This window comes from Scyliorhinus canicula, chromosome 4 (assembly GCF_902713615.1).
Source record: "Scyliorhinus canicula chromosome 4, sScyCan1.1, whole genome shotgun sequence".
Classification (NCBI taxonomy): domain Eukaryota; kingdom Metazoa; phylum Chordata; class Chondrichthyes; order Carcharhiniformes; family Scyliorhinidae; genus Scyliorhinus; species Scyliorhinus canicula.
Window position 1 is genome coordinate 36,725,690 of NC_052149.1, and position 26,912 is coordinate 36,752,601.

Below are 26,912 nucleotides of genomic sequence, written 5' to 3' on the forward strand. Positions count from 1 at the left end.
TGGATCCAAGAGTGGATTAAGGGAGTCGGTGCATAATTACGGTGCCACCTAAAGGACCATCGAAAGGCCCCCTCCTCCCACACGCAAACCTGCCCCTCCCCACGACCCCTCCAACCCCCCATCAGATACCCCCATCAGGCACCCATCAGAGACCCCCATCAGTCACCCCCAACAGAGACACCCATCAGAGACCCCCATCATTCACCCCCCAACAGAGACACTCATCAGAGACCCCCATCAGTCACCCCCCAACAGAGACACTCATCAGAGACCCCCATCAGTCACCCCCCAACAGAGACACCCATCAGAGACCCCCATCAGTCACCCCCCAACAGAGACACTCATCAGAGACCCCCATCAGTCACCCCCCAACAGAGACACCCATCAGAGACCCCCATCAGTCACCCCCAACAGAGACACCCATCAGAGACCCCCATCAGTCACCCCCCAACAGAGACACCCATCAGAGACCCCCATCAGTCACCCCCCAACAGAGACACCCATCAGAGACCTCCAACAGTCACCCCCAACAGAGACACCCATCAGAGACCCCCATCAGTCACCCCCCAACAGAGACACCCATCAGAGACCTCCAACAGTCACCCCCAACAGAGACACCCATCAGAGACCCCCATCAGTCACCCCCCAACAGAGACCCTCATCAGAGACCTCCAACAGTCACCCCCAACAGAGACACCCATCAGAGACCCCCATCAGTCACCCCCCAACAGAGAACTCCAACAGAGACTCTCATCAGACCTCCCTTTCCTGAAAGTGAAGAGCAGTCCAGGCAATGTGGTAAAACATCACTGCATTTTCACTCACCCTTCCCTTACATCTGCTGCCTCAAACAGTATTTAAAGCAGCGGCTGTTGCAAGTGTCAGAGGCTTCCTTGAAAGCCCAGTACACTTCAACGGGTTTCAAATCACTTGACAACCTTTGAAATGCAATATTCCATTCAATTTCACATAACAATACACTACATTAGCCAGGGATTAACAGTTTTATTACTCCAGAGACAGGGGCTTGGTGGAATGTATACATAGGCAAACTACACATGACAACACAGGACAATTTAAAGAAGATTGGCCAGAAGTACTTACCATTTCTTTAATCTGATTCATGATAGTTTTCATTTTCGTCAAAGATTCTTCCCTCCTCAAGCGGGCTTTTGCTACCAAGCGATAATAGTTTCTGGTTGCCACCCATCTCATCAGCTTCAAATACAGGACAGCACCGATTACAATGACAGAGATGAGCTCCAGGGGAATAATGCTGACCTGACGCTAGGATAGCATACCGAGGACAATGATTAATATTTTGATGATGCACTGAACATACAGCTATACTCAGATGTTGAACATTCATCAATAATGCTGAACTGCAACAATAATAAAATCCCTAGTCGAGACAGGGCTATATCCAAAGCTGACAGAAAACCAATTGGTGGTAATATCATGGTAACCATTGCATTTTTAGCTTTTTCCTTCCGCTTTAGGTTTCTCTGCACGAATTCGCAAAATGAAACCCTCGGAGGTGAGCGGGAACAATACCGTAATGGTGGCAGCAGAAGTGCTTTAACGCCAAAGTTAGGGGAAAACGACAGCTGTCATCGGTTCAGCGTCCACCAAATGACCGGAGCCCAGGGCCCGGGTCCTCACGGGCCCCAGAACCCACTGACCACTCCGAATGGCAGGCTTCAAAGTAGCCAATCAGATATAAAGACACTCTTCAATCAAAAGGCTACTTAGTCAATGATTGCAGTTGTTCTGAACAGTGTTGCTTGTCTAAACTACACCTAACTGCCCTCTGAAATGGCCTTGCAAGCCACTAAGTTCAAAGGCAATTAGGAATGGACAACAAATACTGGCGCTTGTTAGAAAAGCCCTTGAAAAAATCTTTTAAAAACATTTTGTAGATCAGGTTGGGAGAAGAAGGGCCTTGGGTCACATCTCATCATGATCTCTTTTCCCAGTCATCCCTCTATCCAGTCACTTGATGATGGATCTGTGGATCAGGGCCCTGATCATAGAATCATAGAATCTCTATAGTGCAGAAGGAGACCATTCGGCCCATCAAGCCTGCACCGATCCTCTGAAAGAGCACCCTACCCATGCCCATTCACCTGCCCTATCCCCGTAACCCTACCCAACCTTTGGACACTAAGGAGCAACGTAGCATGGCCAATCCACCTAGACTTCACATCTTTGAACAGTGGGAGGAAACCGGAGCACCGGAAACCCATGCAGACACGGGGGTGAACGTACAAACTTCACACAGACAGTCACCCAAGGTCAGAATCGAACCTGGATCCCTGGCGCTGTGAGGCAGCAGTGCTAACCACTATCCCAACATGCGGCCCCATCTTATCTGAGTCCTCAGTCCCTCAACGCATCATCAGTGGAGGACCTATGTCCCTTGGAACTGTAGGGTGCTCCTTCTCTTGCTAGTAGAAAATTGAAATCTCGACAGACATGAGTCCTCAGGCCCAATATTAAAGGCTCAATTTTGAGATGATTGGTGACATAATCTGGCCAGAATGGAAATGATTGGGCCACACCCTATTAATCACTCCTGGGGTCCAGCAATTCTTTATGTAAAACAGGTTTGCTTTTGTGCATCCTATTTTTATTAGGTAGCTGTCCTCCACTTACTTTGCTGGAAAAATAATCCTGCTGCACTCTGCTTCGTTGCTCAAGAGTTGAAAGGCCCCCAGGACGTGCACTGCCTCAAACTCACTAACTGACAAAAGTCAATATTCTGTTTGAATATTAACATTATCCCATCTCTAGGTTTTTGGATGTGACCAGCAGTCTGGACAACTGGCAGACAACTCTCTCCCCATCTCACTTCTTGTGGCAGAGTGGGAACGCAGCAATTTTGAAAGCATACTTAAAGGTACAATGCTGCTATGTTCTCATCAATGCATCCAGCAATAAGTTTCAACCTCCAGGTTAACCACCGGTTTCAGCTTAACCAAAATGAGATGAATAATTGAAGTAAAATGTTGGAAGTGTTGCTGTTTTCATAATGTAATAAAATTAATTATGTAATTAATTAATAGTGTCATAAAATGTCCTAAGAAATGTCCTAAGAAAAAGTAGTTTTATATTTCCAAGATTTCTGCTTTTATAATTCATACTCAGATAAGGGGGAAATCTCCAGAAAAAACATATTTCTAGGAGTGGGTTTGTGAGGTATGGAGTGAAATTCTCCATTTGGGAGACTAAAGTGTTGACGCTGGGGCTAAATTGCATGTGGTTCGAGTTCCCATTGGGGCGCTATTTCCAGAGCAATTCAGGGCATGCTGATGGGCCAGAACTCTGCCCACGTGAATCTAGAGCAATTCCCATTCCCACCGGCATCGGATTCGCTGGGGCCCGAATTGGCACTGGGGAGCTTGACAAGCTGGAGCTGTTTATAAACACTCCACTCCCCACACATTCTCAATCCAGCCAAGAAGATTGCTCCACAAGGAGCAGCACCACGCTTTGCAGACACAGAGCTTGATAGAATGTCAGATACGATGAGGGAGAGGTGGGACACCCACTTCCCCAGGGTGGGCAGGAGAATACCGCCCGCGGTCGTTAACCGGGCCTGGACAGAGTTTGCCGAGGCACTCAGTACGGTGTGCATCACCAGACGGACCGGCACGCAGTACAGCAGGAAGATGAACCACCTCCTTAGCGTAGCACGGGTGAGTCACCACCTCTGTTCCCCTGTCATCACCCCTGTCCCCCACTCCTCACATTACCCCCCCCCCCCCCATTCCCAGAGAGGCCAATCAAAACCCACCCTCCCGCATCTCCCTCACATCCGCCCTGCACCAAACCCCAACATCTGTATTGTTCTCTTTGGCCAGGTGCCTTGCACACACATCCCACCAGCCACAGACCACCCCTGTGGAACTCACCTCCATGCATCTCACCATGTCCTTTATGTGTCCTCTAGGAAAAGATGGCCCATAACAGAAGGGAGCAGAAGACCAGAGGGGGAGTCCCGGGCCTCCGGGTTCTCAGCCCCGCTGGACAGAGGGCGATGGCATTATCCGGGGAGGTGCAGGAGAGGGCTGTCTCCAAGGTGGAGGTTGCCATTCAATAAGCAAATGAGCCCCTAAAGCAAAATTATCCCCCTACAGCAAGTGAGTCACTCTCTCCCCCAGACCACTCCTTCCCAAGATTTCATCATGTGCCTTGGCCTTTGTCGTGCAAGATCATCATCAGGCCAGGCCAGCCCATCTGGGGATCTCACCCCCAGCCACAAACCCAGCACGCCTCGGAGAACCAGTCCAGGTACGACACCGACGTCTCGGCGCTGCATTTACCTGCACCTTCCACCATCGCAGTGACTATCCCCTCGGTGAGGCATTTTAGTGAAGAGGCTCCTGGGTCATCTTCTGGCGGAGCAGACTTGATAGGCCAAGTGGCCTAATTCTGCTCCTATGTCTTTTGGTGTGCACGTCACACATGCTGTAGCACATCAGGTGGAAGTAGGGACTCCTGAGGGAGGGGACAATTGGAGGGCTGCCTGATCCCAGGAGCCAGCTGAAGTCCAGACAGGTATCGTGTTTCTGGAAAGTATGATCCCGTTACTGGTGGAGATGCAGACGCAGAGCCAGGATCTACAGGAGGGAGTGTCAGCAACTTTCCAGCGCCTCCAGGTGCAGTTGGAGAAGTGCAACCACCTTTGTGGCATCGCGAGGCGGAGAATTTCGCCCATTATATTTTCATGAAACAAATTCACGGGATGTTAAAGTTTTGGGAACCACTGCTTGACATTATTCCCATCCAAGAGTATGGGCAAGTGGTAATCTCAAGTGCTTTAGCTGGTACAGTTGTCAATTGCAATATTACAATCTAGCTTGATTATTGACAATTAATAGTTATTTGTGTTTAATATGTTAATTTGTTCTGACAAATAGATATACTTTTAAAAATAAGTTAACAAAGAGGTCATTTTAAACAAAAATAATACATATTTTTTTTGAGCAAGGATCGAAATCTGAGTTTCTAACATTTACTCTTAAACGTTACTATTACTGCTATATCGATAAGTAGCTCTACTATCCCAAAATGTTTACTGAATACAAACATAGACATCACCTGCATGGCCATACAAAATTGTGAATATGATTAAATTCACATCTCACTCCAATTCATTAATTTATATATTAACCATATTATAAATTATGTCATTAATGGTAACTTGGCTCAGTGGTGGCATTTTCATCTCAGGAACATTTGGAGATGAATATATATATGTTAATGATTTTGATGAGGGAAATAAATGTAATATCTCCAAATTTGCAGATGACACAAAGCTGGGTGGGAGGGTGAGATGTGAGGAGGATGCAGAGATGCTTCAGTGTGATTTGGACATGTTGAGTGAGTGGGCAAATGCATGGCAGATGCAGTAAATGTGGATAAATGTGAGGTTATCTACTTTGGAATCAAAAACAAGAAGGAAGATTATTATCTGAATGGCTATAAACGGAGAGAGGAGAAAGCGCAACGAGACTTGGGTGTACACCTGTCGCTGACAGCAAGGGTAACAATATTTTTCAGTTTGCTGCAAAGAGAAGGGGGGTGGAGGTGCCACACACTTGGATTCTTACAAACATGATGAGAGATTTTATTCGGGATGTTGTTCACATAATCCAAGATGGAGAACTGAGGCCCGTGCAAACACTTTCTGCTGACTTCACTACAGATCATGTAATGCTTCACCAGCTACGATGTATTCTCTAATTCATAACACCCCTCCCCTTTTAATTCTTTAGAACAACAACTGTTTAACATTTTTTACAACAGACCCACTCATGCATTGGCCATGATCTAACGGATGCGTCCCGCCAGAATCAGAGCGAGACGCAGCCGGTAAATGCCGGAGTGGCCTCCCCAGGCTTCCCGACAGTTGTTGCACCTCGCAAGATCTAACCAGATCTCACAAGGCATCACGATCTGGCCACCTGCTCTCCTCAGCCCTGGCCAAGAGGTCAAGAGTCGCCCCGCTGCTCCCCTCGACGACCTTTGGCCAGCCCCTCTTCCTTATCACTGAAAGCTTCACGGCAGAGCCACACTACCCCCCAATTGGTCAGGACCTGCACTACATCACGGTGTGTTTCATTGTATGCTCACCTCTGGACCCAGGTAATTTATGGATATCTTGAAAAAGTCATACTTTTTCCTTTCGGAGATTATGGTTTTGTAGACATTTCAGAGTAGCTTCCAAGTTCTTCAGGTGTTCCTGCTCACTCGAACCGGAGATGAGAATGTCATCGAAGGAACATTGCACCCCATTTAGCCCACTCAGAATTTGATCCATGGGCCTATGAAAAAGAGCAGGAGCTGATGTTTTTCCAAAAGGATGTCTTTTGTAATAAAACAGACCTTTGTGGATCAGAGTAGCGAGTAGCGGCTGTGATTTTGCAGCCACATTCATTTGTCAATACACCTGTGATAGATCAATTTTACTGAATTTCTGTTCTCCAGAAAGTCCAGCAGGCAAGTTTTTAATCAACAGCAGTAGATAGTGATCTGTGCAAGATATCGGGTTAATAGTTGTTTTAAAATCTCCACATATTTTCACTGAGCCATCACATCAACACAGGAACTATCAGTGTTGCCTAATCACTTGTAGCAGCATGTTTAATAAATCAGTTTGAACTATTCTTTCTAGTTCCTCTTTGACTTTGAGCCTGATAGTGTATGGTGCGGTTCTAGCTCTGAGACACTTTTGTGTGTTGTTTGACTTGACCTTTAGTTGCACTTCAACTCCAGTCATTGAACCAAGTCAATCTTCAAACATCCTCTCAAACTTTTCCAGAAGTTACCATGGGTCAGTTTTTGCATCCACTAGTTGATCTCAGTTTAAGCTTTGCCAGCTATGCTCTACCAACTACAGCAGGAAAATTTCCACGGACAACGTGAGGAGGCAACTCCACCATCTGTCCATTTACTTCTACTTTCACCATGCATCCTTTTGATGTGTGCGTAGTTAGGATCACGTTTGACCGTTTTAAAGGCAGCTGCTTCAACTTTTGATTATAAACTGTTTTGAGCTTTAATGATACTGCTGTGCCCATATCCACATCCATTTTGACATAGTGGTCATCAAGTTTGGAAATGCCCAGAAACTTTGTTGATTACCCCGTACCGACAAGAAGCCTACTTTTAACTCCTGAAGTTGCTCGGGTACATGGTCTCCTAAGTGGTCTTGAACTTTGTCTCCTTGTTTATAGACAGGACTAGTCTGTTTAGATGTGTTTTGTTTATTACACATCTTTGGTGTTGGTTGTGACAGTGTGTAGAATGTCTAGTACATAAAGGGTTAATAGAATATCATAATTGACCACTAGATGGAGCTAAGTGCAGAACTATATAAAGCACTGACTTTCAGGTTTCTGGGAGAAGAATGGAGCGGAGACCAGAGGAGTAAGAGAGATCAGAGTACAGTGATAGATAGAGTGTAGAGATTAGTGTTAGTAGAGTGTAGATTGTGGATCACTAGATTATTGCTTGCTGTAGGAGTAAATGGTCGAGCTTTAATAAATAGTGTAATAAATGTTAGCTTTGTTAATGAACTTAGCTTCTTTGGTCTTCGTGAACACCACAACATCCATCCTGATAATAAGCCCAACATGCTTTGGCAATATGGTCCTTTTTGTCACAGTTCCTACACTTATTTTCCCTACTCCAGCATTCTCCCGCTGAGTGTCGAACCTGTGTATATCGGTGACATGTTAGTACCCTTGTTTCCTGTGGTATCCATTTTGTGGACCTTCACTCCGGCCCCTATCTGTAAAGCTTCTTTTGTTGCTAGTTCCACAGATGTGACAACATCCACAGCAACTTTGAGAGTTAAATTGCTCACAGTAAGCAGCAGCCTCCTCTGAATAGCTTCACTGCAGAGTCTACCAACCAGCCTGTCACAAACAGCGCCGGCCCTAGGGTTGCTGGCGCCCCGGGCAAGCTGAACTTCAGCGCCCTTCGGGGGGGGGGGAGGAGCCGGGGGGGGGGGCGGAGCGGAGCCGGGGGGGGGCCGAGGGGCGGGGGGGGGCGGGTCGGGTCGGGCCGGGGCGGCGGGGGGGGGGGGGCGGGCCGAGGCGGCGGGGGGGGGGGGGGGGGGGGGGGGGGGGGCGGGGGGGGGCCGAGGCGGCGAGCGGGGCCGAGGGGCGGGGCTGCCCTGGGGGAGGGCGGCCACCGCGCATGCGCTGGTTGGCACCGGCCCAACTGCGCATGCGCAGGACCCGAGTCTTTGGCGCCCCCTAGCACATGGCGCCCCGGGCGACTGCCCGAGTTGCCGGTACCTTGGGCCGGCCCTGGTCACAAAGAGTGTCATCATGTGTTGCACCAAACTCACAGTATTTTGCTAACCTTCTTAAAGTTGCAACGAATCGTAAAATGGTTTCACCTTCCTCCTGACTACGGTTGTGGTATTGTGTGAAGCAAATAATGGCATGATGGGAAAACTAGTCAAGTCTTCTTGGTACAAGTGAATTTAAACTGATTTTCATATAACCTAAGGCCCAGAATACAGAGACAGCCGAGGTCAGCATGTCTTGGGAACTGGGTGACTCTGAGAGTCTAGATAAGGCTTGGAGCCCGAAGTAGTCGTAATACATAACAAGCTGAACAACTATCTCTTCCTGTTCCTAAACAACTTCTTCCCTTACTTAAAACAAAGACAAGATAATAATATGAAACTCACGTCCCCTGGCGGTCAGCAAGGTGCCGCCATGGTAACGATTATTACTTATGTTTTACTTTTGACCAAATTCCTGACCAAGCTGTATTCATGTTATCTTGATCCTATAATGTATAAGAATCGCCTTCTTTTCTGTACTAGCGCAGACTTGGGACGGACTCCGCAGTTTGTAATTGACTGCCTTCCGACTCCAAGTATCAGCCAATTTCTGCTAGCAGTTCTAATTAGTGAATAAAGTTCAGTTTTGCTTATCTAATGAATGCTGTTTGAATTTCTCTATCACAGTCAAGACGCGGGGAAAATATAAAATACAACATTTGGCGCTGCGAGAAAAAATCCAATATCCTGAAGTGAGCTTCATGAGGGACTGAGAAAAAGTGATCAAAGCCATGACCGGAGTAAAGAGACAGACGCCGGCACAAGGTAAGATTGACCTTGGTCTCTCTCTCTCTCGGATCTGTGCTGCGACCCCTCATCCCTGACGGAAGTAACTAAACAGGTGACGGTTCTCGAATCTAAATTTGACTGTGAGTACATTTTTTTTGTGTAATTAGCCGCAGGTCAGGGACCTTGTTGATCTCGTTTTTCATTCGCATCAGATTTATACAGGCTGTCAATAAATTTGGGTCAGGGACCCTTTGATTAAGTTTTGGGGTCAGGGACCCTCTCAGTAATGTTTTCGGGTCAGGGACCCTGTCAGTAATTTTTTGGGGTCAAGGACCCTCCAATTTGAGATGGTACCAGAAATTTTGTTTGAGCGTTTTTTTTGCCTGGGGCACATTTTACTGACATTATGCGACAAACTTTAGACAAAGCTAGGGGCAATTCCCCTCTGTTTTTCATGTGTTTAGAAACCCCCTTCTCAAGAACGTAATATTCGAAGATTGGCTGCAGCGCTGCTTTAAACAATAAATTAGGTAACGATATCTGGCCAGTAGGTAACACAGGGATCTTGGAACTTTGACAATAGTATTGATTCAGAAAAAAAAGCAATCTGGAAAAAAAAATGCCGGTTTCAAATTGTTTAATTTTACAGTGGAAAGAAACAGTCCACTTAACGCAACGAACAATCACAATGAGTTGGAGAGATAAAGCCCGCAAAAGAGATATTAATGAGTGTGTGAACGGTAAATTGAAAAATTGGGAGACTTTAAAATTGTAATGTGAGCTTTGGGATAAAGACAATCAAAATGATAAAAAGCAATTCGGCAATAACAAATCTCCTGCCGGCAGAAAAGTAGGACTGGCCAATCAGATTATAGGAAAGGAGGATCCTCCCAGTTGCTCTGGCATGCCGATGTTCCCCTATTCAAGCGATACGGAAGACGAGGAGAATTTGAACCCTGGACCCCACCCTCATTTTGCGCTCCCCGGTCTTACAATTCCACTTTCCTAAGTCCTGACTCCCACTTCTGATCCCATTACCAATGAAACTCCTGCTAACATATCCCCCTTAGCGACACGCACTCGGTCACAGACGCAAGCTGTAAATATCGAACAACCCTTCTCTACGGAAAACATGATAATTGACTAAAAGGTATTGATTAAAAGATCCACAATAAGGAAATTATAGAAGTGAAGTTAATAAGTTACCAATTTAGAAGCATGCTGGCAATAATGACTGAAGTTTAACATTGCTTTTGAATGAAATTTAGATGATCAGATGATGTTAACTAACTACTGCTTGGAATGTTGTACTGGCCTTATTATGATAACAAGTGGTTCTTCTGAAGGACAACAATATGCATATTCGAATTGTTCTTAAACTAATGGCAAAACATTCATAATTCCTCTTGCAAATATTCTCAAAGTTGTTCAGTTCACACTATATCAGTTTAAAAGAAAGTAACTTTACGAATAAGAGTAATTGAAATATGAATAAGTTTTTAGATTGCGTGAAAAGACGTAAATGGCATCACGCCAAGTTCTCCGCCCCTTAGATTCTGCAGGAAACATTAACCATTTCAGCAGACAGTTGGTCTTTTCTGAATTGACAAAAGAAATACTTCTCAGAGAACAGCTAATGCCTCTAAAATTAATCAGTGCAAATTGACTTAAATGGAATAACACAGATAAAGTTTTTGAAAGAGAATGAAAAATTTTTGTTCAAAATTTGTCCGCAAGGACAAGGGCTGAATCCAAGAGAGAGAAAGAGAGACAGAGGAAGAGATTGAAGGAGAGAGAGAGAGCCAGCGACAAGAAACAGGAACTGTTAGAGAGAGCGAAAGAGAGCGAGCCCGGGAGAGGCAGAGATGGAGAGGTAGGCAGATAAAGAGAAAGAGCAACAAGAGTTCCAAAGACAGACAGAGTTATGTAGAGAGGGAGAGAGATAGATAAGAGAGAGAGGGAAAGAATTCATATTTCATTTTTCAGACTTTGACTTTAAAAATTATGTTTCAAGCTGTGATTATTTGAAAGAGGTAAAGAGATATCGATGCCAACATGGTCTTTGTTATTACCTGAAACCTTCGCGATAAAAGGTTCCCCTTAACTTTGTAAGGCGGGTGGCATAGAATCTTTACAGTGTCACCTTCGAGCTGTTAATTGGTTTGCACGGAGCGCGATTACTCCGTGATTTAAATTATAATCTCCTGCAGATGCGGATAACTCTGCTTAATAACACATAAACAGGGCAAAAAGCGTGCGGACCCTGACATAAAACATCACACACGTAATTTCCTTAATCAATTGTTAAAATTGTAATCGGAAGGACCATCTGGCATCAGACAAAGTGTGCAATGGGTAAAACTTTAGATACAACTTTTTAAAATGGCAGTGTACTGCAAACGCTGTGTGAACAACTAAAAGCCTATCAACAGTAATAGAAGCTCAACAAGTGATTTAGGAAAATAATAGGGCGTCAACTGCTAAAAGGTTAGTTGCTCTATGGAGGGAATATTGTCCAAAATTGAAGGATGCTTCCTTGTTAGCCAGCTGGCAGGATAAAGAATAAAAATTGAGTATAGAATTGACAGGTCTTGAAAACGGAATGCGCATATGGAAAAGAACCAAGTTAGGCTATCCACCTTGATTAGAAAGTTGCTGATTAGACACTGCAAATTCGGAGCGGTAATACAGTGCATTGATAATGGTATGTTTATAGAACTGTCTCAAATACGAGGTCACCAGCTGCAGAATTTAATAACTTCTGAGCCTGCGCCTGATTGCTCTGTGTTCTATGCTGGCAGCTAACGTTAACCCTGAGTACCACTGTTTAAACACCCGATAGAGTCCAGATGAGAGAATATAGTGACCCAAGCCTTGATAACCGCATTACTATATCACCTATCCCGCAGGCCCAGCTTCGAAACTTTCCCCTATTCACTATTCCACAGTGGTGGACGATTGATTTTGATCCCTCACACTTTTCACCTCCCTTAGATATTCCCAATCCACATGTCACTCTTTGCTACGATCATACAGTAACCTCGCCCGATTTGGAGAGCATTTACCAAGACAAAAGAAGGGTGTGCCTTTCTTGTCGATTTACCCCACAGCCTATGGCGTCAGTCAAGACTTGTATCACCCCACGTGACCCTTTCTGTCAACGAAGGCTACAGTGCCAAGTCCTTGGGATTTCTGGCAGCTGCACTACGAGGACAAGCTGATCTTTTCCTTAATGATAGTCAAACCCTACCCACAGGCACTTTAGAATATTTTAAACACCCATTTGTCATCATTGGCACACTGCACCATCATCATTCAGCCCAATCTAAGACTCCTGAAATACCCGCAGATTTATGGGCAGCCTCCAAGCACGAAGTTGGTCTCACTAATGTCCCTCCTGTTGTTATTAGAATCAAACCTGATATGCCCTTGCCCTCTATTTCACAGTACCCTTTGCGTCCCGAGGCTGAAAAAGAAGTCTCGGTCATGATTCAATCGTTCCTTCAACAGGGAATTCTGATACCGTGCCAATCGCCCTGTAACACCCCGATTCTTCCACTTCCTAAGATAGGAAGACCATCCGAATAGCGTTTAGTCCAAGACCTCCGGCTTATTAATCAGATAGTTGAACCCTTACATCCTATTGTCCCAAATCCAGCGACAATCCTTAGCAATGTCCCACCGGAAGCGACTATTTTTACCCTTCTTGATTTGCAACATGCCTTTTTTGCAATACCCCTCGCCCCTGAATCACAGTATTTGTTTGCCTTTACATTTAAGAAGACGCAATACACTTGGACTCGACTTCCACACGGTTTCATTCATTCTCCAACCCATTTCTCACAGGCATTGCACTCCCAGTTAGCGACATTAGCACCTCCTGGTGGCTCCACCATCATTCAATATGTTGATGACTTACTCCTTGCCAGCCCTGATTTCATCGCTAACCAGCGTGACACTTTTTACCTGCACATCAGTCTCCATTCATGGGGATATGTGATCCCGCCCGCTAAAGTTCATAAAGGCCAACGACAAGTAAAATTTTTGGATGTCCTAATTAGTGCTACTGATCGCTCCATTACTCAAGAACGCATTACTCCTATATTGCAGACCCCATTTCCTACATCGCCCAAGCAGGTGCGAGCCTTTTTATGATTAGTGAACTTTTGCAGACAATGGATTCCTAATGTTACTGTATATACTAAAGAATTAACTCCGTATTCTTCTCAAAATGCTCCTCTTAAGTTTGATCTACCTGATTCAGCGAAGCAATCTTTTATTACTCTGAAAAATGCCCTGGCTATCGCCCCAGCACACGACCTATGTATGACAGACCTTTTCACCCAAATTCTTACTGCTGTCCATTTGTTAATCCAGGCAGCCTCTAATCTAACCCTTCACCAACCAGTACAAGTGCATACTTCACACTCTATTGTGGCTCTCTTAACGTCTCAGCAAACCCAGCATCTGACTCAAGCGCGATTGAGCCGCTATGATGTTTCACTATTGCAAAACCCCTACCTCTCGTTTCATTATTGTTCAACCTTAAATCCTGCTGTGTTCCTCGAATAGCCCCCCGATAACCTTGAGGACCCACCACACGATTGTTTACTTCGGAATCACTTCCTTTCCACACATCGCCCGGATTTAACAGACAGGCCTATTGATAATCCAGATCTAATTTTTTATGTTGATGGCAGTTCTTCCATTTCCCAATTTCCCGTCCCACAGTCGAAATATACCGTGGTAACCGACACTGACGTGCAGGAAGCAGTAGCCTTCCAGACCCCTGTCTCTGCACAAAAAGCCGAGCTATTCGCCCTTACTCGAGCATGTATTTTGGCCACAGACAAAAGTACTAATGTTTACACTGATTCTAGATATACCTTTGGCGTGACCCATGATTTCGGCCGCCCCTTTGGGTTAAAAATCTCCTCGATGCTATTCAGCTTCCCCGTCAATTGGCAGTTATTAAATGCATTGCGCACACGAAGGGTGACACTCCTGCTCAATTAGGAAATGCCCGTGCTGATTCAGCTGCTAAAACTGCAGCTTCATCAACCTCTTTAATTGTTCCCAGTGGGGCTAATCAGGCTCTAAACCAGGTACCTGCATTGCGGACGAAGGGCATGCCAGAGATAGCTGAAGTTCAAAATTTACAGAGGGACGCCTCTGATTCTGAGTGAACACTATGGAAGTCAATGAGGTGTTCGCACTCCTTGACACGAGACCTCTGGCTGACTCCAGTTGGTCAAGTTTGTATTCCGAATTCTTTATTGCCGTTACTTGTTGATTATTTGCATTCTTGTACCCATCTTGGTAAGGAGGGACTGGTACAGCTACTCCTAAAAACATGGTGGCACCCAGATTTGAATACAGCAAACGCGGCTGGATCGATGCGTCATTTGCATGAAACATAATAAGAGTAAAGGTCCTCCGGGAACCACCCCCTTGCCAGATGATCCTTTTGCTTGTATACAGCTTGATTTTATCGAATTGCCAAAAGCACAGTGCTATAAATATTGTTTAGTAATAATTGATGTGTTTAGTAAATGGATTGAAGCATTCCCCACCACTAATTGTATGGCACATACAGTAGTAAAGTTGTTGTTAACAGAAGTCATTCCTCGTTTTGGGGTACCCAAAATGGTGAGCTCAGACAATGGACCACATTTTGTAGCTCGGATCAATACTGAATTGTGCAAAGCCCTTGTAATTAAACAGCAACTGCACTGCGCGTATCACCCGCAGGCAGCAGGAATTCTGGAAAGAGCCAACGGGACTTCAAAAGAAAAATGATCTAAATTAACTGAAGAAACTGGATTAAATTGGCTAAAAGTATAACCCTTGGCACTGTTTCACATGCGAGTGACTCCCCATTCGCGGACCGGACTGTCAGCTGCAGAGATAGTCTATGGTCGGCCAATGAGGACTCCCTGGGATGCCCATGAAAAACCCCTAGAGGGAGTAGACAATGTGATGGGGGAACAAATGCAGAACTATTTGAATCAATTAACACTTTCTTTGAAGTTTCTTCACTCACAGGTAAAACAGGTACATCTACCAGTAATGACAGGGACAGCCGTCCCTCGATATCCAGTGGTCAAACCCGGAGACCTCGTGTTGGTAAAAAACTGGGACAGAAAGAAACTAGAACAACGCTGGAGCGGACCATTCCTCGTACTACTGACGACGCCAACTTCGGTCAAACTTGAAGGACGTTCAAGTTGGATACATCTATCCGATTGCAAGAAGATAGTCTCCAATCCAGACGAGAACACAGGATGAAGATCTTCAGTATAATTTTTGGACTTTCTGGACTACTTAGCCTTAATGGCCACTCGGTAGTAAAAAAACGAACTAAACGAGACCTGCCTTCCAATACCTATTTACATATGTCATATCTTTACGCCGAAAAATTGAATATTAGCAAGTGTTGGATTTGTACCCATATCCCCGTCCATTCAAGGGAAGGAATACCTCTCCAATCCCTCCCCCTTCATACCACAGAAACAGTTGAATGGATTTTACGACAAAACCAAACAGGCATCAGGGGAGATAGGGGGAATATGAAAATATGGAGATCTGCTGGCTATGACATGACTAAATTTTCAGCTTCGTATCAACCTACCTATAATCATGCCCTAACTCCACCCTCCCTCACTGTCCACTCGTATAATGTTCAAGGTTCCATATGTTTTAATAAAACAGGGAAAGGAAAGTTAATGGGGCAAAGTAGGTGCAACCTACCAATATAATCCCCTGGATGACATCAGCTGATGAGTGTACAGCCTACAATGGAACCTATTTCATATGCAGCACTAAAGCATATCCGTGTCTCCCCATTGATTGGACAGGATCCTGCTTTTTGGGATATGTCATACCCCAAATGCATCACCGACCCACCCTTAAGCACTCTCCCTCGCGAGCAAAAAGAACAATTTCTAAAATGGAACGGGCTAGGCATCCAACGAACTGATCTACATGGCCTCAGCATTGGAACATCTGGCAAACGTAATGGCAACAGAAGCCAGGGACACTAGACAGGCACTGGTCGAGGTCTCAGCTGAGCTAGTGGCTGTCCGGACCGTGGCATTACAAAATCGACTGGCTTTGGATTATCTGTTAGCCTCGCAGGGAGGAACGTGCGCTATCATAGGCCAAGAATGCTGTACTTAGATTCCAGATGGCTCTGAAAATATCACTAACCTGGCCGACCATATTAAGAGACAGGCTGCTCAAATTCAAGAAATTGGCAGTGAATTTCACGACTATAACCCGCCAGGTTGGCTAGGATGGTTGGGTCATGGATTATTTGACTGGATCTTTAAGGCCTTTATTCTACTTCTACTAATGCTATTAGGGATAGGATTGCTTTCCTGCTTGTGTAAATGCATTTTCAAACGAATCAAATATACCTATTTAGCTAGTTGTCATGATATGACAAAAGGGGGGAGTGTGGTATTGTGTGAAGCAAATAATGGCATGATGGGAAAACTAGTCAAGTCTTCTTGGTACAAGTGAATTTAAACTGATTTTCATATAACCTAAGGCCCAGAATACAGAGACAGCCGAGGTCAGCATGTCTTGGGAACTGGGTGACTCTGAGAGTCTAGATAAGGCTTGGAGCCCGAAGTAGTCGTAATACATAACAAGCTGAACAACTATCTCTTCCTGTTCCTAAACAACTTCTTCCCTTACTTAAAACAAAGACAAGATAATAATATGAAACTCACGTCCCCTGGCGGTCAGCAAGGTGCCGCCATGGTAACGATTATTACTTATGTTTTACTTTTGACCAAATTCCTGACCAAGCTGTATTCATGTTATCTTGATCCTATAATGTATAAGAATCGCCTTCTTTTCTGTACTAGCGCAGACTTGGGACGGACTCCGCAGTTTGTAATTGACTGCCTTCCGACTCCAAGTATCAGCCAATTTCTGCTAGCAGTTCTAATTAGTGAATAAAGTTCAGTTTTGCTTATCTAATGAATGCTGTTTGAATTTCTCTATCACAGTCAAGACGCGGGGAAAATATAAAATACAACACGGTGGTGGAACTGAAACCTTTATGCAACTAACAACAGTCTAGGTGGGAATTGCCCTTCTAAAATCTTCATTAGTTCGCTGTGGGACTTATCTCCCTGTTTTTCTGGGTGAATTAACTTTTGTAGCAGTGTAAAGAGTTTACACCCAAATGATCTGAGAAAAGTTGCAACCTTTAGGTCCTCCAGTATGTATTCGTTATGAGACACAATTGGGATCTTTCCTCAAATGAGGTCCAAGTCTCACAGTCTTCATCAAATTCAATGGCAAGCAAGTTTTCAAACTGTAGTTCTACTTACTCATGGATGTGTTCCGTTATTCTTTCTTGGTTGCCACCTTCAACATCAGCGGCTTGCTTCACCCGACACGTGAGTCTAATCCTGAGAATCTTTCTCCCTCTCGGTGTCATCCTCACTGATTTTGTCAATTATTTGTTTTTAGAAAATTGCTTTCTTTCCTCAATCCTCGTCGCCAGTTTTCTCTTTTGATATATCTTTGAGTTTTCCGCAAAGAGAAAATGTACGGAGGTGCCACACTCCTGGATTCTTACAAAAACGATGCAAGGTTTTATTTGGGATGTTGCTCTTACAATCTAAGATGGAGAACTGAAGCCTGCGCAAACACTCTGCTGATGATTTAGGGGCCTCACGGTAGCATGGTGGTTAGCATCAATGCTTCACAGCTCCAGGGTCCCAGGTTCGATTCCCGGCTGGGTCACTGTCTGTGTAGAGTCTGCACGTCCTCCCCGTGTGTGCATGGGTTTCCTCCGGGTGCTCCGGTTTCCTCCCACAGTCCAAAGATGTGCGGGTTAGGTGGATTGGCCATGCTAAAATTGCCCGTAGTGTAAGGTTAATGGGGGGATTGTTGGGTTACGGGTATACGGGTTACGTGGGTTTAAGTGGGGTGATCATTGCTCGGCACAACATCGAGGGCCGAAGGGCCTGTTCTGTGCTGTACTGTTCTATGTTCTATGTTCTATGTCACTACAGATCATGTGACACTTCACCAGCAAGGTTGTACTCTCTGATACATACCAGTATGCATGCAGGTGGAGCAGGCAGTAAAGAAGGGAAATATTGGCCTTCATAGCGAAAGGATTCAAGTACAGGATGTCTTGCTGCAGTTATACAGGGTCTTGTTGAGACCACACCCGTGCAGTTTTGGTCTTCCTAGGGTGGCGGGAATGACATATAAGGAGAGATTGAGTCAGTTAGGATTATATTTGCTGGAGTTGAGAAGAATGAGGGGTGATCTCATAGAAACGTATAAAATTCTAACAGGACTAGACAGGGTAGATGCAGGAAGGATGTTCCTGATGATGGGGGAATCCAGGACCAGGGATCAGAGCCTGAGGGATACCGAGGAGACCATTTAGGACTGACATGAGGAGAAATTTCTTCATCCAGAGAATGGACGGCCTATGGAATTCACTATCACAGAAAGCAGTTAAGACCAACATATGTTTTCAAGAAGGAGTTAGATATTGCTCTTGGGGCAAAAGGGATCAAATGATTTGAGGGAAAAGTGGGAACAGGCTATTGAGTTGGATGATCAGCTATTATTGGATTGGATTGGATTGGGTTTGTTTATTGTCACGTGTACCGAGGTACAGTTAAAAGTATTTTTCTGCAAGCAGCTCAACAGATCATTCAGTACATGGAAGAAAAGGGAATTAAACAAAATTCAAGAAAATACATAATAGGGCAGCACAAGATATACAATGTAACTACATAAGCATTGGCATCGGATGAAGCATACAGGGTGTAGAGTTAATGAGGTCAGTCAATAAGAGGGTCATTTAGGAGTCTGGTGACAGTGGGGAAGAAGCTGTTTTTGAGTCTGTTCGTGCATTTTCTCAGACTTCTGTATCTCCTGCCCGATGGAAGATGTTGGAAAAGTGAGTAAGCCGGGTGGGAGGGATCCTTGATTATGCTGCCCGTTTTCCCCCGGCAGCGGGAGGTGTAGATAGAGTCCATGGATGGGAGGCAGGTTTGTGTGATGGACTGGGCGGTATTCACGACTCTCTGAAGTTCCTTGCGGTCCTGGGCCAAGCAGTTGCCATACCAGGCTGTGATGCAGCCCGATAGGATGCTTTCTATAGTGCATCTGTAAAAGTTGGTAAGGGTTAATGTGGACATGCCGAATTTCCTTAGTTTCCTGAGGAAGTATAGGCGCTGTTGTGCTTTCTTGGTGATAGCGCCAACGTGAGTGGACCAGGACAGATTTTTGGTGATGTGCACCCCTAGGAATTTGAAACTGCTAACCATCTCCACCTCAGCCCCGTTGATGCTGACAGGGGTGTGTACAGTACTTTGCTTCCTGAAGTTGATTACCAGCTCTTTAGTTTTGCTGGCATTGAGGGAGAGATTGTTGTCGTTACACCACTCCACTAGGTTCTCTATCTCCCTCCTGTATTCTGACTTGTCGTTATTCGAGATCCGGCCACTATGGCCGTATCGTCAGCAAACTTGTAGATGGAGTTGGAACCAAGTTTTGCCACGCAGTCGTGTGTGTACAGGGAGTAGAGTAGGGGGCTAAGTACGCAGTCTTGTGGGGCACCGGTATTGAGGACTATTGTGGAGGAGGTGTTGGTTTTCATTCTTACTGTTTGTGGTCTGTTGGTCAGAAAATCAAGGATCCAGTTGCAGAGTGGAGAGCCAAGTCCTAGGTTTTGGAGCTTTGATATGAGCTTGGCTGGGATTATCGTGTTGAAGGCGGAGCTGTAGTCAATAAATAGGAGTCTGATGTAGGAATCCTTGTTTTCGGGATGCTCTTGGGATGAGTGTAGGGCCAGGGAAATGGCGTCTGATGTGGGTCAAGGCGTTCCGGGAGTATGGAGGTGATGTGCTTCATGATCAGCCTCTCGAAGCACTTCATTACAACTGACGTCAGGGCCACTGGGCGGTAGTCATTGAGGCACGTTGCCTGGTTCTTCTTTGGTACCGGTATGATGGTGGTCTTCTTGAAGCGTGTGGGGACCTCGGAGTGGAGTAGGAATAGGTTAAAGATGTCTGTGAATACCTCTGCCAGCTGGTCTGCACAGGCTCTGAGTGCACGACCAGGGATCCCGTCCGGGCCCGTCGCCTTCCGTGGGTTCACTTTCAGGAAGGCCAATCTGACTTTGGAAGCTGTGATGGTGGGTATGGGTGAATTATGGGCTGCTGGGGCACTCGACAGCGGATTGTTGGTTACCTGCTCGAACCGAGCATAGAATGCATTAAGTTCATCGGGGAGGGGTGCGCTGCTGCCAGAGATACTGCTCGGCTTCGCTTTGTAGCCCGTTATGTTGTTTAGTCCTTGCCACAATCGCCGAGAGTCTGTCTGTGACTCTAGCTTAGTTTGATATTCTTTCTTGGCATCTCGGATGGCTTTGCGGAGGTCGTACCTGGATTTCTTGTATAGGACAGGGTCGTCTGCCTTGAACGCCTCAGATCTGTCCTTCAGTAGGGAGTCAATCTCGCGGTTGAGCCATGGTTTCCGGTTGGGAATGTAAGTACTGTTTTCTTTGGCACGCAGTCGTCCACACATTTGCTGATGAAGTCTGTAACAGTGGTGGCATATTCATTTACGTTAGTCGCTGAGTTCTTAAATATGGACCAGTCCACTGTCTCTAAGCAGTCACGTAAGAGCTCTTCTGTCTCCTCGGACCAGCACTGCACAACCTTCTTAGCTGGATTCTCCCACTTGAGTTTCTGCTTGTAAGCCGGGAGAAGGAGCACAGTCTTATGGTCTGATTTCCCAAAATGCGGTCGGGGGATGGAACGGTAGGCGCCCTTGATTTTTGAGCAGCAGTGGTCAAGAGTGTTGTCGCCCCTGGTGGGACAGATGTGCTGGTGGAATTTTGGCAGTACAGTCTCGAGGTTGGCCTTGTTGAAGTCTCCGGCCACGATGAACAAGGCCTCCGGCTGTTCTGTTTCGTAGCTGTTCATGATTGTGTACAGTTCATCCAGCTGATTGTGTACAGTTCATCCTCACTTCTGCCTGGGGTGGGATGTAGACCGCTGTGATAATGGCTGAAGTGAATTCACGTGGAAGATAGTATGGGCAGCACTTTACTGGCAAGTATTCCAGGTCTGGGGAGCAGTAGGTCGCCAGGGTCACCACATCCAAGCACCAAGAGGAGTTAATGAGGAGGCAAACCCCTCCACCCTTCGCTTTGCCTGAAGATGCCGTGCTGTCCACCCGGTGAATAGAGAAGCCTTCAGGTTGTATGGCACAGTCCGGTGAGGCGGGGGTGAGCCATGTCTCTGTGAAACAGGGCACACAGCAGTCTCTTACTTCCCTCTGAGAGGTAAGTCTGGCGTTAAATTCATCCAGCTTGTTTTCAATCGCTTGGACGTTTGCCAGGAGTATGCTGGGGAGAGGGGTCTTGAAACCGCGTTGCTTCAGTCTAACCTGCAGACCGCTGCGTTTCCCTCGCTTTCTCGGTCGGCGGCTGCTGCTGGATGATCCTGGGATCCGATGGGAGACATCAGCTCTTGTGGGCTGAATTAATCTTAATGATAATATCTTAATGAATGGCGAAGTAGGCTCGAAGGGCCGAATGGCCGACTCTTGCTCCTTGTTTCTTTGTAGGTCCAACTCCAGGAATTATGTATATAATCTAGATTTGCACTTCAATGCAATGCTGAGAGAATGGCACATTATCAAAGTACCTTCTTTTGGGTGATACATTAAAAAGAGGCCCTAGACCAGGTGGATATAAAAGTTCAAAAGACACTGTTTAAAGAAGAATGGAAATTCTTTCAGTATCCTAGCCAAGATTGATCCTTCAACCAACATTACCAAAAAACATATTAACTGGCCATTCTTCTCATTTTTCCATTTGTGAGATGTTGCTATCCACAAATTGGCTGCTGTCTTTATTCTTTTTACAACAATGACCATCTACAAATTTGAGTTTTGTTCTTCATCCCTCACAGGAATAATTTCCTCAAATTACCAAATTCAAGTTAATTAATTAATTGCACCCATTAACATTTAGTACATTTTTCCCATCTGTTTCAATTGTCCAGATTTTTTCCAATATGTTCTTTTCATTAAATGTATACTTTTATTCTCTATCATATATTCCTGGTTTTATTGTATTAAATAAAAAAGTATCATATTTTCTTTTCAGTTTAGTAACTCACCTCTATCTTGACAGTTTTATAATTCTTAATTCTTCATGAATCTTGCTTTCCCAGGTTTTCATCTATTATTTATTCTGAAGTTGCTCTTTCTATCTCTCCATCTTTTACAGCCAATTTTTTCCTTCCCACTATCTTCCAGATTTGGTCCACAGGATTTCTGCTAGTTCTGATTTCTCTCCCTCCCTTAAATTCTCTTTTTATGTTTGTATTATCTCAACTGTTCAAACTGCCAGGTTCTCATCTTTTTATTATTTTGCATTGCATTCTAGAACTTGCCAATTTTAAATGCCAATGTTCCAGACTTTTAACTGCTTGATTGACTTTTTAAGTAACAATGGATTTGTTCTTTTCTTAACATAGCAGAAGCCAGTACGCTATCTGTTGGGGTAGGTGAACTGTTCTCGCGCTGACTCACGCCTCCCATTGTGAGAAAGTATGTAAGTTGTTCTCACTTGACATTGCTTCTTTCTGTTGACATGTTTAATGTTGCCTGAAGCCTAACTCTGGGCCTATCTCAAACCTCCTATAGTTAGGATATCAGAGGTGCTGAGTCCTGAAGGACAGAACTGCCACACTGAGTGTGCAGAAACAGGTAAGAGAACAGACATGGGGAATCAGGAGAAAAAAATCTCCCTGCCTTGGAGCCGTACCCAGCAGAAAGGAATATAGATGGTTGTCGTTGTTCAAGGTCAATCATCTCAGTTCCAGGACACCACTGCAAAAGTTCCTTAGGGTAGTTTCCAAGACGCAACCACCTTTTGCTTCATCACTAAACTTCCATCATAAGGTCAGAAGTGGGGATGTGCACTGATAATTTCACAATATTCTGCGCCATTCACAACTCCTCAGATACTGAAGGAGTCCATGTCCAAATGAGGCAAGACCTGGACAATATCCAGGCTTGGGGTGACAAGTGGCAAGTAACATTGGCACCACACAAGTGTCAGGCAATAACCATCTCCAACTAGGGAGGATCTAACCATTGCCCTTTGACATTCAATGGCATTACCATCGCTGAATCGTCCACAATCAACATCGTGGGAGTTACCATTGATCAGAAACTGAACTGGAGTAGCCATGTAAATACTGTGGCTACCAAAGCAGGTCAAAGGCTAGGAATCCTGCAGCGTGTAACTCACCTCCTGACTATCCAAAGCCTGTCACTATCTATTGGTGAATACTCACCAATTGCATGGATGAGTGCAGTTCCAACAACACTCAAGAAGCTCAACACCATCCAGGACAAAGCTGGCTTGATTGCCACCTCATCTACAAAGATCCACTCCTTCAACCACCAACACAGAGTGGCAGCTGTTTGTAATGTCTATAAGATACACTGTAGGATCTTACCAAGGCTCCTTCAATAGTTGCTGAGTCAAAATCCTGGATCTCCCTAACATCACTGAGTGTATACCTACACCACACAGACTGTAGCAGGTGAAAATGGCAGCTCACCACCACCTTCTAAAGGATAAATAGGGATGGCCTAGCCAGCAGCACCCACATCCCATGGGTGAATAAAGAAAATCCCCCAGCACACGTCATTTACATTTTTATTCCTACAAAGGATGTGGGTATTACTGGCTGGACCAATTTTTATTGTCCATCCTTAACTACCACTTTCTCAAGGGCAATTAGGGCTGGGCAATAAAAATGCTGGCCGAGCCAACGATGACCACATTAGGAGCAATTTTTAAAAAGTGATCTTGGTGCCTTTTTATAGCACCAAGCATTTTTGTTTTTGCACTGACCAGCCTTCTTCTTGGCCTCAGGCCCTCATCTGACTCTTCAACAGCAGAATTAATTGGTGGAATTGTTCCAACGTTTTGTCAGTGTCAGGTTCAGACTGAAAACCGGCATGTATCTCTCCAGATGCAGAGTCAAATTTTCAGTCCAGATTTTTAAATTCATAAATTCTATTTATATGGTTTCCGCTGTCTCTCAGGCACGGAAGGGGCTGACACCACTTTAAAGTGCATCCCGATCTGTGCTAAGGTCTGAGGAGTTGTGAATGACGCTGAATATTGTGAAATTATCAGCGCAGCTTTGTCCTGGATGGTGTTGAGTTTCTCGTGTTGTTGTTGGAGCTGCATTCATATGATCAGGTTCATGTCTTTTCCTGGATGTGTACTTGCACTCACCCTGCACACCCCCATTCCACCTGACTGAACACTAGTGTCCCTTCCGCTATGCAAGGCTGTTGCCCTCTAGTGCTGAGTGTATGCAATTGCAAGGATACCTTTTCTAATCTGGCCTCCAAGTTACTTTTGGTGTCAGCCTTTAAGCTAGTGCCGACAGCAGTACCATGACAAAATGCATTCCTCTTAAGTTCGCTTTCTCCTCTTTTTTTGCGGGGTGCGAGGGTGAGGAGGATGTTGCTCACTCATTAGTGTTTTGGGAGAGAGAGCTGGGGAGTGGGTGAGGTGAATCTTGTTCCTGATAACCTGCAGTGATAATGCTGGATTGGAAATATGCAGCATATTTAGCTACTATAATAGAGTCCATGTGTTAACAACCATACGGAGTTTGGGAGTGAGGGCAGCTCTTGCGATTAGGGATCAGGAATAGTTTTGTATTTGTTAAAAAGCTGGAGTGGTCACATGCCTTTTAGATGATATGTCCCCTCCCTGTATTTGACCATGGCATCTTTCACCTGCCATCCCAATCACAGCCTCCTCATATAAAGCAGGTGGCTGTACAGGCACTTCATGCGGTCTCAAGACAGTGGTCATATGACACAGCACTCCCAATATAAGTGGGGGCACATCCAGCCATCAGGAGATGGTTATCAGACATACAAGAGGACAGACTAGGGATAATTCCAGAGGAGTACAAAGAAACTCCATGATAACTTGTTCTGTAACAGATCGTTGTCTTACCACGTGAGCTTCAATAAAGACCCTGGTTTGGCCAAGTCACAAGTCGCTTGGTAGACATCGAACACCAAATGCAACATCCATGTCACAAAATTTCTTGCGACACTGGGGCCATGTTGTGGGCCAAAGTTCTTGGCTGTCTTCTGCATGATCTCCTCCCACATGTGCTGCATTAGCTGTCACTGAGGCCTTCATCCCCTGTTGAGAGAACTCTACTGCTCTATACCCTCTCTACAAGGACCTCCAGGACTGTGTCCAAGAATCTGGGCATTCTCTCTCGCTGTTTGAGATATCCTTCCACATTGGTTTCTCTCAGCCAGTGGACTCAACATCTTCAATGGAGCTGAGTGCAAGTAACATGACAGTTCCAGAAATATTGAGTTGTATCACTGCTTGGGTGCTGTTGCTTTCAGTACCTGTAGGCACATTTAAAAAAGTTTATTAATTTTTTCAAGATGTGGACTTCACTGGCTAGACCAGCATTTGGTGCCCATCCCTAATTGCCCTTGAGAAGGTGGTGGTGAGCTGCCATCTTGAACTGCTGCAGTCCATGTGGTGTAGGTACACCCACTGTGACATTAGCACCAACTGTGATATTAGGGGGGGGGGGGGGGTCCAGGATTTTGATCCAGCGACAGTGAAGGAAGGGCAATATATTTCCAAGTCAGGATACACATCAATTAAATGAGATTGTTTGCTATTTTATGCAAAAACATACTTTATTCATAAAATAGCTAAAATAATATTACAAATAATTTCAACATAAAGTGCCATGACATTCACCTTTTCCACATATATCATGCCGCACTCAGAGATGCTTCAATATAACTGTGTTACATGCGACATTCACCATCTACATTCAGTACTGAAGTGAAAATCAAGATTATATTCTCAAATTCTGGAGTTGGACTGACAGAGAAACAAATAAAATAGGAGCAGGAGGCCATTTGACCCTTCAAGCCTGCTCCACTATTCATAATGATCATGTCTGATCTTCCAACTCAATAACCTGATCCTGCTTTCCCCCCATATCCTTTAGAACTCTGGGATGTAATCCATCTGGTCCAGGTAATTTATCCACCATCAGACCTTGCAGTTTTGTCAGAACCTTCTCCTTCGTGATGGCCACTACAGTCATCTCTGTCCTGATTCTCCTGAAGTTCTGGTAACCCACTGGTGTCTTCCACCGTGAAGACTGACTATTCAGTTGCTCTGCCATTTCTTTGTTTCCTATTACTACTTCTCCAGTTTCATTTTCATATAATCATAGAATTTACAGTGCAGGAGGCCATTCGGCCCATCGAGTCTGCACCAGCCCTTGGATAGAGCACCCCATTTAAGCCCACGCCTCCACCCCTCCCCGTAACCCAGCAACCCCACCTAACCTTTTTGGATACTAAAGCAATTTATCATGGCCAATCCACCTACCTGCACATCTTTGGATTCTGGAAGGAAACCAGAGAACCCGGAGGAAACCCACGCAGACATGGGAGAACGTGCAGACTCCACAGTGACCCAAGCCGGGAATCGAACCTGGGACCCTGAAGCTGTGAAGCAACATGCTAACCACTGTGCTACCATTTTTCCAGTGGTCCAATGTCCATTCTTGCCTCTCTTACCTTATACCGGAAAAACTCTTGCAATCTTCTTTTATACTAGCTAGCTTACACTCATATTTCATCTTCGCACCCCCATCCCCTTACTGTTCTTTTAGTTGTCCTCTGCTTGCTTTTAAAGGCTTCCCAATCCTCTGGCTTCCTACTA

At 45.2% G+C, this 26,912-nt stretch overlaps 1 protein-coding gene across 5 annotated transcripts in view; it reads right to left on the bottom strand.

The window, feature by feature from the left end:
* LOC119964481 (vitamin D3 hydroxylase-associated protein-like) overlaps window positions 1-22,500 on the bottom strand; it is a 152,245-nt gene extending 129,745 nt beyond the window's left edge. For 4 of the 5 annotated variants that reach the window (XM_038794033.1, XM_038794034.1, XM_038794030.1 and 1 more), the window contains exons 1-2: window positions 22,273-22,500; window positions 1,105-1,287 (exon numbers count right to left, since the gene is read on the bottom strand). In XM_038794033.1, the coding sequence (XP_038649961.1) occupies window positions 1,105-1,215 (111 nt within the window). In that variant the 5' untranslated portion in view covers window positions 1,216-1,287; window positions 22,273-22,500. The remainder of the gene's footprint in view (window positions 1-1,104; window positions 1,288-22,272) is intronic. The other variant, XM_038794031.1, reaches the window with a different exon arrangement.
* Window positions 22,501-26,912: the final 4,412 nt, after the last annotated feature.